The 14732-nt window shown below is 36.7% G+C and overlaps 1 protein-coding gene across 2 annotated transcripts in view; it reads left to right on the plus strand.

Annotated features, from left to right (window-relative positions):
• The window catches only part of SNX9 (sorting nexin 9), a 60210-nt gene that overhangs the window by 35437 nt on the left and 10041 nt on the right, over positions 1 to 14732 (plus strand). The window contains exons 5-13 of one of the 2 annotated variants that reach the window (XM_050316213.1): positions 1119 to 1302; positions 2060 to 2210; positions 3626 to 3710; positions 4421 to 4546; positions 4834 to 4951; positions 7650 to 7780; positions 8597 to 8700; positions 10172 to 10275; positions 12944 to 13021. In XM_050316213.1, coding sequence (XP_050172170.1) covers positions 1119 to 1302; positions 2060 to 2210; positions 3626 to 3710; positions 4421 to 4546; positions 4834 to 4951; positions 7650 to 7780; positions 8597 to 8700; positions 10172 to 10275; positions 12944 to 13021 — 1081 coding nt within the window. Of the gene's footprint in view, positions 1 to 1118; positions 1303 to 2056; positions 2211 to 3625; positions 3711 to 4420; positions 4547 to 4833; positions 4952 to 7649; positions 7781 to 8596; positions 8701 to 10171; positions 10276 to 12943; positions 13022 to 14732 lie in introns of both variants that reach the window. The other variant, XM_050316212.1, reaches the window with a different exon arrangement.

A 14732-nucleotide genomic window follows, 5' to 3' on the forward strand; every position in this document is an offset into this window, starting at 1 on the left:
ATAGTCTAGTAGCAATTAATTTATATTAGGCATCTCTTCTTTGATATGCTGCTTCATGATAAAAATAATGCATTAACTTCTTTAGGATTTGAGTCTTCCTTTTACAAAACGCAGTTTGTCCCTCTGCTGAACGAGACAAGCCTTCTTGGCTTTGTTTGCCTTCTTTCCCCTTCTACTCTTTCTTCCTCTTATATTTTGGGTATGTAGGTTTTGATATGTGTGCAATTTTTTTCTTTCTGCCAACAGGTCTCTGTACTAAGTGTCTGAAGTAGACTGCACTTAACTAGTCAATGCTTTTTCAAAGCAAGGTGCTGAGCAGGATGCTAAGCTATTAATCCAATTTAACTGGCAGATGAACTTGACAAACTGATGCAGTAGTTAAGAGGCATGTGCGCTCTACACTCTTTATCACTAAGGTTTCCACCTCCACAACAGCATCAGCAGATGGGTATATCTGATTACCTTCATGACAAGTTTATGCTGAGAGAGTAGGTCTCCAAGGAAATGCCAGGCTGTTCCCTGGCAGATGTTTCCTTCCCTCATCTTCACTGTGAGCAAGTTAAGCTCTGACAGGGAAGCTCAGCAGGTTGTTGACCTTAACTCCCTAATTGTCATATCAATAGTGATGATGTTGGTGGGCAGTTTGTAATTTGCTTTTAGTAAAGCAACTAATATGAGTTTGATTAAATATTTGCAAAAACCTAATCCTTGACTTCTGAGTTCCTGTTTTAAATGTTCTAATTAGTCCATGGCTTTAGGTAATTAATAGTTCACATATACCATACTTATGGTGTCAGAATAAAATAATTACCACCTAAGATTGCTTCCTAACACTGTTGCAACAGACAGGTTAATTTCCCTGAGGAGAAACACTCTTGTTAGTATGTATTGGCGTTACATTGCTGGAAAGCTGGTCAGTTTTTCCAGGTGCTTGCTGCATGAAAGAGTTGTGTACCTGGAAACAAAAGATTTGACAGCTGCTCCTAAATCAAACAAGGGAAGTGCTAAATGCAAACTCATAGCCTATCACCAGGAGATCAAAGACTTCAGGAGGAAAGTACATGGTTGTTGCTCGTTTTTTCAGCAATTGCTTCTTTACTTTTTTCTTTATGATGTAGGCAAGCATTGCCAATGATCCTTGGCCCAGCTGGAATGCTGGGAAGTCTGGGAACTGGGATAATGGAAATGCTATTGACAGCTGGGCGACAAAACCTGAAAGTGCAGCTGGCCAGAGAAACATTGCTCCAAATAACTGGGAGGCAGCAGCAGCATTTGGTCATCCACAGGCTTATCAAGGACCAGGTGTGCTAATAATGCTCTTATTTTTTTAATAAATTAGAGTAGGTGGACAGTAGAGGTAAGAATTATTTAATCTTTCATAACTACAGAACATGGTTTATTTAAAAAACAAACCAAAACCAGTTTCCTAGTAGCACATTGCCACATGGGTAATCTGGACACTAAAATAAGTGTTTTTAAAAATGAAATATATATTTTTGTGAAATCAGATCAGAACAGACACGTGAAACTTACATGGAAATCTGGCAAACCAAAACCTTGTGCACACATGATCTATTCTCAGGCATGTTGTTCAGCTTGCATAACTGGAAATTTAAACACCCTTGAATTTTTGCCCTCAGGCTTGTGAAGAAGTAGTCTCTTAAATATTTAATTTAAATAAGTGACTAATCTTTCAGAAGGCTTCTCTACTTTTTGTAGTAAAAGCCTAAATTAAGAGGTGAACCCATAACTGGGGAATGCTAACCTGGAGTCTGTGAAAATGGAACCTATTGGATTAATCTTAAAACACCATCATTTTTTCTTTCTTATTTTTTTTCTCTCACTCTCCCTCAGTGGGTTTCTAGTATACTGCTTTGCAGGTTGTGTTTGGTGGGGACACTGATAGTTGAGGGGGAATCATAAAACAGAAGGCTGAAATAGATCTTAATATATTTGCCTAGTTGATTATTTATATGAAGTACCTGGTGGTACTTTTGAAGAGAAATTATTTAACTTTCTCCTTTTCCCTATCCCCTTGCCCCCTCCTCTACTTCAGCAGCTGCCGATGACGATGATTGGGATGATGACTGGGATGAACCAAAATCAGCTTCACCGTCTTACCTTGGTTACAAGGAAACTGAGGCATCAGAGGCTGGGGGGGTCCAGCGTGGAAATTCTCGTGCAGCTGCTATGAAGTTACCACTTAACAAGTAATTGAAAATGCAGGGGGAATGTATATATACTGAAGAGGATTGGAATTTGTCGAGATGTGTAAATGTGTGACATTCAACCTTCTTGAAATATGCAATGTAAATGTTACAGTTTTGGGTTAGAAGAGAAGATGGATTTGTAATTTGGCATACTCTATGAGCAATCAGAGGACACAGATCCATGAAAGCTTGAAAGTACATGACAGCTGTATTTTTTGAGGTGTTATACAGGCAAAGGACCCTTTCACAATGTCTGAACTTCTGGACCTACTGGTCTTTAAAATTTACCTCTTTGACTGTTTCTGTTCTTAATGAGAATGAAAGGTGATGGATGTCTTGTCCATGCAGTAGAGACTGATCAAAGATGCTGCCCCAGAGTTCCTGAGCAATTTGAGTTTCCAGTGGGAAAAGGTTCTGCTTTAGTGTGTATCATCCAAGTTGGTTCTTCAGCCATAGAAAGTTTGATTATTATATAAAAATCTTACATTAGCCTCAAACTTTATCAGGGCTATAATAGCATTATCTTATGTTACAACTTAATGTTTGTTTTTTAAAACTGTTTTTACTCTGAGATCTACTGTGTAGTAATCTCTAAGTGGATAAAAGCAGAATGGAAAAATTTTCAGAATAATGGTTCCTTGTATATGTAACTAATATCAACTGTCTCTTTATGACTATTTTTCATCAGTGGGTTTTTTGTCCATTGTTGCAAGAGTAACTCTGCAGTGTTGTGGCATCTACTTGTTGTAAACCCACAAAAATGACTTATTTAAGAGTGTTATTTGTCTATCTATGAAGTAAGTCCTTATGTTTCTGCAAGCAGGCAGTAGGCTGGCAATACTTTGAGGGTTAGTTATCTTCCTAATTAGAAAGAGCACCACAGTTTGCTTTTTGTAAAGCTTTTTATAAGCCTTCAAGGACATTACAGTGACTTTTGTGCAGATTTCTTTCTAAAGATAAATGATAAATGATTTGAGATAAATTATTTGAGATAACTCATAAATCTGCTGTTCATCATTCTTTCAGAGGATTTACTTATCATAATATGAAATCTCAGGTGCATGAGCATCTCTGTGTGTGTGTGTATTTTCAGAGATGGTGGGCTGCAGGGGAGTGACAGATGTTACTTTGTGTCTTCCTATTAGGTTTGCTTTGATGGACTGCAGAGCACAAATAGCACTTTGCTCTGGAAAAAGGGTCCCATATTACACACATATACAAAAGAAAAAGCTGGATGTCAGTAACTAAAAGTTTTCTGTTTTTTTCAGATCATATTGTTGTTAAAGTAATTCACATTAGTTCTCATCTATACTTGAGAAATACTTAGGGTTCTTTTTTCCATAATGGCTGGTAATTCTGCATATGTCAAATGAAAGATAATAAGGAATAAACTTTTCACTTCATTTTATTGTTAGATTTCCTGGATTTGCAAAACCTGGAATGGAACAGTATCTGTTGGCAAAGCAGCTAGCAAAACCCAAAGAGAAAATTCCTATAATTGTAAGTTGGGGACATGTGTGTAATTTTTCTATGTGAGTGGTGTGCTTTGTTTTAGAGTTGTTTTTTTCTATTTTGTTTTGTTTTGTTTTTTTTTAATCCTCTTCTCCCCTCCCTTTTTTTTGAACTGAACTTTTAGACTCAGGGTTGCTGTATGTATTTGGGCCAGAAGAAACTTACACTGAACGTATAATTAGAACTGTCATAATAAAACAGTGAAGTGTGATAATGATGATGGCGTTTATTATTTTCAGTACCATTTTCCTTGTTCTTGGTCTACACTGTGATCATGAAAATGAGCCTTTTTGGGATTAGGCGGCAGAGCAAATGCATTACACCCTCTGTTAGTTATCTAGATAGGTATATGTAGGAGCTACATTTGTAAAGGTTTGCAAGGTTTCAGTCCGGATGGTCAGGTCATTTTCTGATCTAAAAAACAAACTCTTCTGGATATATGCTGTTTTTGTTTAATGTGGTTGAAATAACCCTGGGATTCATCACTCCTTTGGTTTTTGGGAAAAATTGCGAAATACACAAGATAAACTCAGCTGTGGTCAGTCATCCCTGGTTGCAAGAAATCCCTCTATTTCCGACTCTTAATCTCTCACTGAAATTAATGTGAACTGTCAAATGCAGATAGAAGATATTTGTCTCCTTGTTTGCAGCTGGTACAACATGATGTATTTAATGATAATATTTGCTATTTCTTACAGATTGGTGATTATGGCCCCATGTGGGTGTATCCTACCTCTACATTTGACTGTGTGGTGGCAGATCCCAAAAAAGGTTCTAAAATGTATGGTCTCAAGAGCTACATTGAATATCAGCTGACCTGCACTGTAAGTGTATCTGAAACAGGATCTTTCATCTTGGAAATATGTGTCATTTGTATATATAAATTATACAGTTTGTATGACTTTGTAAGAGCATTATAAGAGTAAGTGATAGTTGTCTTTTTTTTTTTCCCCCCAAAGAGTAGTGCTTTGTTCTAGCATTTCAAGTTTGTCTGCAATGAGGCTCTAAATTGTAAATTGTATTTACATTCCATGTAGTTGCCATTCTGGTCATGTTTCATGTCACCATCTGTAGATGCCTGTCAAAGTTCAGAGCTGTGTTTCTCTTACAGAACACTAATCGGTCTGTCAACCACAGATACAAGCACTTTGACTGGTTGTATGAGCGGCTCCTGGTTAAATTTGGATTAGCCATTCCAATCCCTTCTCTTCCAGACAAGCAAGTAACAGGTAATTGTTCATGGTTGTGAATTCATGGACTGGGAAATAAGGAGATCACTTGTTTTAAGGTTTAGTTATTTCTTATTGTTTGTTTTTCCCATTACTTCTAAAGAAGGTGTCCAAAACCCCAAACTTTCATCATTCAAAACTTATGATGAACTGTTATGGCCAACTGATCATAAAAGATCAGTACTAAGATAATCATTTCAGAACTCAGGTTTGATTATCTAGTCCAGTGATTAAAAAAAAAAGGTAATTAAAAACAAAACAAAACAACCCTCCCTAATTACTACATAAGATAATATTTATTATTGGGGAGAAGAAAGAACTATTTATGCTGCATATTTGCTGGACAAATATTTTTAAGTGATTGCTTTTGTTTTGTTTTGGGGTTTTTTTACAGAGGGGAAGGGGTGCATTGTGTTTTATTTTGTTTGGGTTTTTTTTCTTTTGCATATGATTGCACATATGTTACATTGTCAGAGCTTTGAAGCAAAACTCCCAGAAGAAAGGGAGCATTCCCTGACAAACTGTTTTTTTTCACATACAAGTGAAATGTTGTAGCATTTTTCCTCTTGCTTGATTTCACACTTGATTTAGAAAGCATCTTTCATTTGTATAGCATTCTCCTCTGGTTTGATATCAGTTCAGGTTGAACAAACTCTCTGAAGCTTCGGGAAGTCCTTTTTTCTGGCTTCAAGAAAAGTGGGATTGGACCCTTTAAATGCACATAAGTTCAGTCATTGCAATAGGATATGGCAATGCCTATGATTTTCAGTAGTGTCTGGCTTCCTTTCTACAAGGACATGCTAGAGTGCATGTGAAGAAAAGAATGGACACCTGTGTAGGATGAAATTGCATTACTTTTGCCTATTTACTCTTGTATGTTTTCTGGTAAGAGTTTTTATACAGCCTGTAAGACAACCAGCCAAAAACAAACATACAAGTGCTGGCATGTTGCCAACCACGTGACTGTGGGCACCACTGAAAATGCAGCAGTTCTGCTGTGTTTGAAGAAAGCTAAGCATTGATGAAGTTGCTGGGATAAATGCCGAGGAAACTGAAAAGTGAGGAAGTGACTTCTTCCCCTTAGCCTCGTGTTTAGAATTGACCAGCATTTTTATTTAAACATGTGCATGTGGGCTAAAAGGAAACCAGAAGACCTGATGGGGTCTCTAGATTTCCTTGTTACTGTATCTTAAAAGACTCAAGAGTTTGGCATCACAGTTAAATGTTGCCTGTGGATTTCTGTCTTGTGGAGTCTGTGGGAGAGAGTAACTTCCCTCATGCTAAAAATGAAAAGAAAAGCATGTCTCTTTCTGAAATACTACAGGGAAACTCTGGGGGAAAATGGTGCTTATCTTTCACTGTGTTTAGGAGGCTTCTTTCTAAAGATTGTCTAGAGAAGTATTTCTGTCTGTTGGTCTTGAGGAAACAAGACTCTTTACAGACTGACTGTGTTAGGATCCTATTTTTGCTGGAGATGATATACTGAGTGACCAACATGTAACTTCCAAATGTTACTGTTCTGTTGTTTTGCATTCCTTGCAGGAATGCTATGGAGATTTCTGTGTAGGTTAAAGATGAAATAAAGTATTACAGAAAGGTATATAATGATTTTTTTCTTTTTTTGCTAGTTTGCAGGAAAAGGACCCACACCCAAACTTCATTTTTCATTAGTTGTGTTCTTTACTTGCTGGTGTTGCTAGTTTCCATATTTGCAATAAATATAAATAAATAAATGACCAAACCACAAAACACAGAAAACTCACCCTTGTAGAGCTGCTGCCATAGTAACTATACAGTAGAATTATATTGAAAGAGTACACGTGTTTAAGGCTTGTCATCTGTGCTGCTATGGAAATTAGAAGAGTTGGATGCTGGAGGATTCTCTCATTCCTTTCAAATACATCCGATTCACTGTTTGCTTTAGAAGCCTGATGTCATGCATTTTTTAAAATTATAAAGGATTCTCTCAAGAAGGTGTTAAAACTAAAAGATTCTTACAAATACAAAGTGATGATGCACTACTGTTTTTTAAAAAAATGGTTACTTTTTTAGTTTGTGTTAAAAATATCTTTACAAAAAAAGCTCAGTTACATACTTAAATGGATGTAACTGCTTTGTACAAATGATTTGTTGAGATTTTTTTTACTTTTCCCCCCAATTTACCTATATGGAAATATATTTATAGGACATGCTGCTTTTTAAAATCTGTGGTTTGATTTGAGCAGTCTAATTTCAGTGCTTTGTTAGCTAGTACATGACTTGTAAAGTAATTAGCTCCTTTTTCTCCACTGTTTGACCCTTACATTTACCATGAGTTTACCAGACTGTATCAGAAAAATATCTGCATTCCAAGCCTGTGGCTAATTTCTCTCTTGGTCATCTGAATACCTAATTTTTCCATCCAAAAGTTTATTGGAAGTTTTTTACCCAAAAGTGTATTTGAATTGTGGGTGGATATGATAGGATTTTTAGTATTTCATGGCAATCTTAAAAAGGAGGACTCTTGGTCAGTAATGATTATACTGTAATTTAAGATAGTTCTGATTTTTCAGCAATATCTCCTTCTTGTAAGTTCTGAGTCATTAAATGGTTAATAACTCACCAGCTGAATTACAGGTTCTGTTTCAATTTAAATTAAAGAAAAAAAATTGAGGGTCCTAGAGTAGAAATGTAATAATTATTGTTCAATATATAACAGGGCGCTTTGAAGAGGAATTTATCAAAATGCGTATGGAGAGACTGCAAGCGTGGATGACGAGAATGTGTCGCCATCCTGTTGTCTCAGAAAGTGAAGTTTTCCAGCAATTCCTCAATTTCCGAGATGAGAAGGTAGGAAATAAAGTTCATACACAGATTGAGGCACTGCTGCCCCCCAAATTCCCCTTCAAACCAAGAGCTCAACTCTGTAGCCACCTTGTTTGCCTCATACTGCCCCTGTGGGCAATAGTGATGGGTTGGAAACTGCTGTGTTTCCCTACTCAGCTGATTGACCAAAACAAGGCATAAAGTTGCTCATGTGAAATGCTATACACCATTCCAACAGAGCTGTGCTCTTCAAAGTAGCTTTATTGCCAGTCTTTTAAGGGACAGTTTGTGTCCTCCATCAGAATAAGTACAGAATAATACATAAATACTCTTTTGACTGTTGCCTTGCTCTGTCTCTGCTGGATTTACTAATCACTGTGATCCTCTGAGTGGTACTGCTCTGCTAACAGAAGCTACTTCACAGTAGATCTAGGTTGTGTCTGATCCTGTATTGTATTTAAAAACAAACCCCCTCCCTCAAAAACACTATTTTTCACTGAAATAGGTTGTCAAAGCATTATGCTGCAGTCTTACCTGATATAACCAGCCATTTTTTCTCACACACACACATATTTTATTTTATGCTTTTTTGAGTGAGAGAGTTTTTAATATCTTCACTAAATAATAAATGAAGTAAATAAACCTTCAGTAAATAATAGTTTCTTCATGGCTAAGCTCCAGCTCTGTTATGAATGAGGAAATAAACAGGAAAAATCTACTTCTTTCTCCTCAAAATAATCACACTTCTAAATACACATAGATCTTGCTGAAAGAGTAAATTTTCCAGTCTAGTCTTTAAAAATCTCCTTTGTCTCTTTTTTTTTTTTTTTTTTTCTTAAGGAGTGGAAAACTGGAAAGCGGAAGGCAGAAAAGGATGAAACTGTAGGAGTCCTGATCTTTTCTACAATGGAACCAGAAGCTCCTGACTTGGATATGGTAGAAATGTAAGGTGGTTTCTTTTCGCATGGGCGTTTTGCATCTGGGTATACAACTGGTAGTGAGCTAATACAAAACTCAAATAGTAAGCGTGCACTCATATCCGTGGATTTGAAGAGATATTCATCAATGCAGAGCTGAAAAATTGTTTAAATATGAGATTTTCATATCAACCCCTCCAACATCGTGTGATGTCTCTGACTTCAGTGGCTGAAAACTGATCCTAAAACAATTTATGGAAAACTAGTTGATGGAATAGAGTACTATCAAATCCTGTGGAGTTGTGTTTTATATTGCCATGGAAGTACATTTTAATCTCCAATCCTCCTACAATAGAAAAAAGTGCTAGACTTACCAAGTAACTTAAGATAACTGTAGGTGGACCAATAAGGAAAACAGTGTTTCTATAAAATAGTTGTATATAATCCACTCACAGTATGATTCTAATATCTGTAATCCCTGGAAAGCTATTAAAAATTAAAGTGATTTAAATTACCAAATTTCATTTAAAATGGGTTGATACATTTTTGAGGTATCCTTCTGGAAGTTCAAAAGGGATATATTTAATTTATATATGAATATTTTGTACACTTCTTAATGTATACTTCTCTTGATGATAGACCTTTGGGTTTCATAGTGTGAAAGACTGGATTTATTCTGCACCCTTTCTTTCACTCCTTTAGGCTTAATAATTTTTCTTGTAAGATCTGTAGTATGCATGACATGTTTTGCTTGCTGTTGTAAAACACAGAAACTTTGTGTGGATGAACTAGATAGAAATGTTTATAGTAGCAAAGCAGTAATGTACCTACAATTGGAAATAGCATAGACTTAATCCAAGTAATTCAGTGCATATTAAGACAGATATAATAGCTGTGTGGTAGCAGATATATACTAGTAAAAAAACATGGACATTTTTAAGTCACTTGCACTTTGAACATGAGAATTTCAAACTTGACTACTTTTCTTAAGTGATGTGTTTCATGTATATGGCATAAAAGCTGAAGGCATGAAGGAGAAGGAAGATTTCATACATAGGGTTTAGGAGAGAATATGTACTACATACAAAACCCTGGCAGAGAACAACCAGCATATGATCTACTGAACAGTTTGTCCTCAAATGGGGAGGGGAGACAAGCATCCTGCGGGGAATCCTCATCAGAGCAGGAACCCACTGTGGGCTCCTGGCTGGGGCTGGCAGCCTGGATTGGTTCTGAAGACCTATTTCGAAGCAGCTGCAAGGGTGGCTGTAACATCTCCAATGTCCACATGTTCTAGTGCCTGGGAGTGCTCTTAAAAGTTTGAGTGCAATCTTGAAAACCATTAATCTCCTGGAAGTGGGCAAACCATCTTGTTCAATAATTCTTAAGTTTTTCAGTGCAAAGATGCTATTTACTGAAATGATTTTGCTAATACCTTGACAGTCCTGTGTCATCCTGGATTTAACTGCTTTTTGTTTCTGCTTTTTTAATGCCATAGAGAACAGAAATGTGATGCAGTGGGTAGGTTCACCAAAGCAATGGACGATGGAGTGAAAGAGCTGCTGACTGTGGGACAAGAGCACTGGAAGAGGTGTACAGGGCGTAAGTGTCCTTCTGAACTCAGCAGTCATTTCTGTCTTGATTTTCTCTGGTTGGTTTGGTTTTTTGTTGTTATTGTTGGTTTTGGTGTCTATAATTCAAGAAACATCTTAAAACTTAAGGAAATCCTAAATTATAAAGAGAATTGTGCAGCATTCTGGCTGCTTTCAGTGTCTGAGAGTATAAATTGTGCAAGTTTTTTGTTGGTATGTATGATGTGTGTTTTTTTGTTGGGTTGTTTTTTTTCTTTATCTCATAACAGAAATATCTGGTCCCTGCCCATAGGTTTAAAAATATTTAAAGTTAAATAATTCTAGCAATGCAGCTAAAGCCCTTATAAGACCTCTTCTCATATATTTGTCATTTATCTGCATTTTAGTGACATGGGCAAAGTAGACCTGTCTATTTGATGAAATCATAAATAATTGCATTTTATTAACCCCTTATTTAGGATTATTGCATGCCAGGAGGAGTGATTAAAGATGAAATGAGTTTAAGAGAAAAAGAAAAGAAAAAACAACTTGATTCTAACTTAATCTTTAGCCCAATTCTTTTTTTTTCCTATCTTGTCTCTTCCTTCCCACAGATATTTAGGGTTGCAGAACTTCACACCAAGTCCCTATGACTCTGCCTGGGCTCTAATTTCCTAGTCCACAGCAGTGTTCAGTGTTTGTGGCCACCACAAGGCAGCTATTGAAAGGAAGCAGGTACTACAGCTGAGGATCATAATAAGAAACACGTCAGGGCAGGCTGTAGTGTCTGGCAACCAAAGATTTATCACATAAATCTCCTCAAATCCTCTTAATTTTTTTCTCCCTCCTTTTAATTCCCACAAAAAAACATTGCCCCCAGACTTTGGAGTAAGTACATCTCCTGAGTTATCTTTTTGCTTCTTTCTAATCTAACACTGCAGTTGAATATCTGGGGCTGACCAGAAAGGATGGGAAGTACTGAAGCCCCATCTCTTGTGGCAGCAATTACATTAGACTTGAGCATCTATAGGATGCTCAATAACTTTCAATTATTTACATTTCCCCACTTTGAATGAGAGGGTTTCCTTCTACATGTCACTGACCTTCCTTCCTGCTGGTCAAAAATAGTCTAACACATTACAGAGCTCTAACGTGGTACAGATCTTGCTTCACCAGGAAATTATACTGAGGGAAAAATGGAGCTCAGGGAAGGAATAAGGTTCCTCAGATGAGAAAAACGCCATTGCTTTGCATTTATAGAAGCAATGATCAAACCAAGGGCTGACTGTGAGTTGTGCTTACAGTAGAAATTCAGTATTATTTTAACTGCTAAAATCTTCCTACACTTATGACACTAGTGTTTAAGATATTGAATGACTCTTCTAATACTTACAGCTATTAATTACTTAGCATAAATGAAGTAATACAGTTGTGATTGTGTAAAAAAAATTACCTTTTAATTTCCAGACATCCATACTGAATACAAAAAAAGAGACTAGTAAATTGGGATATGCAAAACTGAAGAATTTTATTAGTATTTATTAGGTTTTAAGATCCTTGTCAGCTCTAGTCCTGACTCTTAATCAGAAGTATTTTTGGCACTTCCTGAGCAATAGTTATGTGCCTTCCATTCAATGATATTTAAAATGACTTACAGTAGAAACTTCTTAAATGCAAACGAAAAGAAACCAAACAGTCTTCACTGAAGTTTACACTGGACATTCAGTAACAATTTAATTGCTGACAACAGAACCCTAGTACTCTGAATTTTACTTGTTGTATAAGACATACCAGTTCTCATAAATAGTCTAACTGCTGGACAAGAGCTTGATCAAAGATAATCAATAAAATTATGCAGTTTGGGGGGCTTGATTTTGGGTTTTGTGGTGTTTTTTATACCACATAAAGGAGTTCTTCTGTAAAAATCAGGTTGCATTGAATGCCAGAGCAGTTAAAAACCTTCTATTTGCTTGAACAGTGTACCTTCTGAATACAAATATTTGATAACAAAATCCACATCTACTTGGGTTTTTTCTGCTAGCATAGGTAGCACATAAAAAATTGCTTTTGCTTTTCAGATTGCTTTTTAGGCTTCTGGAGTGGTGCTACTGAAAGTGTTAATAAAGCAGTTTATGCATGCATGTTCAATAAATAGATTATAAAAACAATTTTATTTTTCAGATACTTGCGTTAATTTTTATACCTAGATAATCTTGGTTTCTGGTGCCTTTAAATATAAAATTCATGATTTTAAGAGAGTTTAGATTTTATAGGTCTGTATGATAATCTCTTATCGTAAAATATTAATGAGACCCGGTCTCCATATCATGCTCCTGCACTTCCCCTCTCCCCCCATGAGGGGGAGGGAAAAAAATCTCACCAAATGCTTAGGAGGACTGAGCTAGGAGTGCAGTGAATTTTTTTTGTTTTCTAATAACATTCACACACTGTTCCCCCAACTGTTTGTACCTTTCAAGAGTACAGACTGCAGTTGCTTTATCCAGTTTTGGAACATGTGTAGCAGGGGAGGGGGTAAAGAACGTGATTGTAAATGTGTCACTAGAGGAAACATGAAACTTAGTTGTTTTTGACATCTGCTTCTATCAAGTTTTGGAAATGCTGCAGATTTAGTCTCACTTACCCTTGTGGGTTTTTTGCTTCTGTTTTCCCTCTTTTCCTTATCCTTTTCCCACTTCCAGCACTACCCAAGGAATATCAGAAGATAGGAAAAGCATTGCAGACCCTGGCACTGGTCTTCAGCACTAGTGGATACCAAGGTACTTCTATAGCTTCATTTGCACTTTACTTAAAAAGAAGTATTGTAATTATATCATGCTACTTTTTTTTTTTTTTTTTCCTTGAAGATCTTAATGCTTTCCTCTTTGAGCTTTAGATGTCAAACATGATTCTGGAAAACATACTGAAAACATGTTTCCCTGTATAGGGTTTTCATATTCTAGTCTGCAGTCTTGTTTTCTCTCACTGTATAATCATGTGGTGGGTTAGTGGCGGTGGAGGAGTTTAGCTTGATCTATTAATATATAATCTGGTCACTGACCTCACTGACAAAACCTGCTGTAGCATTTTTCGTGATTTCAGAAGGAAAGAGAAGAAAATGTAGCATTGAAAATAGTTGTCACAGAACTATTTTGTGACTGACTTCATGATACAACAACTCCTCATGATGATGGAAAACTTATTACAGTATGTTGTAATCAGTTATGTGGGCTGGAGGGTTGGCTACTGTACCCTTTTCTTGTCCTTCACCCTCACCTCTCTTCAAGAGCCCTAAAATAGAGCCTGTCATCTTAGGTATGAAAGTTGTGAGAGGGAAAAGAAGGGCATCAATTGCTCAGAGTTCTCCTAAAATGTAGTCTTTAGATCAAACTTAAAATCCTGCCTTGATATATTAAGTTCTGCTGATGTTTTCCAGATAACTGGAAAATATTTCCTCATGTATAGAGGAGGTCTATTGAGTCAGTTTCCTCTGGGATTCTCCTTTCAAATGTGTTTGGCTTTTGGGTTTTTTTCTAGACTTGATAGCAAATTTGCTCTGTTCTAAAATCTTAAATGTTATAACATAGACGCTTCCTGAAATATTTCTGCCTTTGAACTATTAGTTGACCAGTTACTCTGACTACTCATGTATCCCTTGCTTTGTACTCTTAAAACATTTTGCCCCATAAACCATGTATGAAAGTGCAACCTTCTGAAACTCAGGTTCTCTCCTGCTGGAAGCGTTGGAAATAGGCATAGTTCCTGTAGTTTGCCCTCATCTGTGTCTTGTACTTCAACAGGATGACTGCTTAGTTAGAATTGGAGCTCAGCATATTGCCTAAAAAGTTACCTCTGGATGTGAGAATGAAGTAAAGGATTTGCACAGTTATGTACTCTTAGCATGGGTTAGAAAACTATAAATCCTAACTGGATAGAATCTGCAGCAAGAATTCTTGAGAAAGGACTGAGAATTGCTTGAGCTATAACCCACAGTTTTTTGCCAGGGTAAAGGGAAAACAATATGGCTTAAAGCAAGGATGCAGAATTGCAGACCAGCAAATGAAAGAAACCTTCAGTTTGATTTCCAGCATCTTGGAATGGTGTGAAAAATTAGATCCCATGATGCTTGAGAACAAGGCAAGGAAGCATCTCTTTCCTGTTTGCCCAGTTGTGTCTGATTGCATCCTAATATCTTGTTGAGGAAAATTCCCTTCCCACACATGCCTTTGCCCTGATTCCATGTATTTTGCTCTTTTCAATAACTGGCACACCAGTGTATTTTTTCCAAATTAATAATATATAGGATTCTTTATTTTTTAATTGGAGTTCCCAGGAAGAGAGAGCAAGTACAACGCACATGTGGCTTTAAATGTCTTCATCACCACTGCCCTCACTTTGTCCTGCCTGCCGTTCATGTACAATTTCACTTAATCATTCCACGTGGTACAGTGGAATGTACCAGTCAAACCTTACAGATTATTAGTTCCCTCA

This window comes from Myiozetetes cayanensis, unplaced genomic scaffold (assembly GCF_022539395.1).
Source record: "Myiozetetes cayanensis isolate MyiCay16 unplaced genomic scaffold, myiCay2020 scf2-11, whole genome shotgun sequence".
In the NCBI taxonomy this organism is placed as follows: Eukaryota; Metazoa; Chordata; class Aves; order Passeriformes; family Tyrannidae; genus Myiozetetes; species Myiozetetes cayanensis.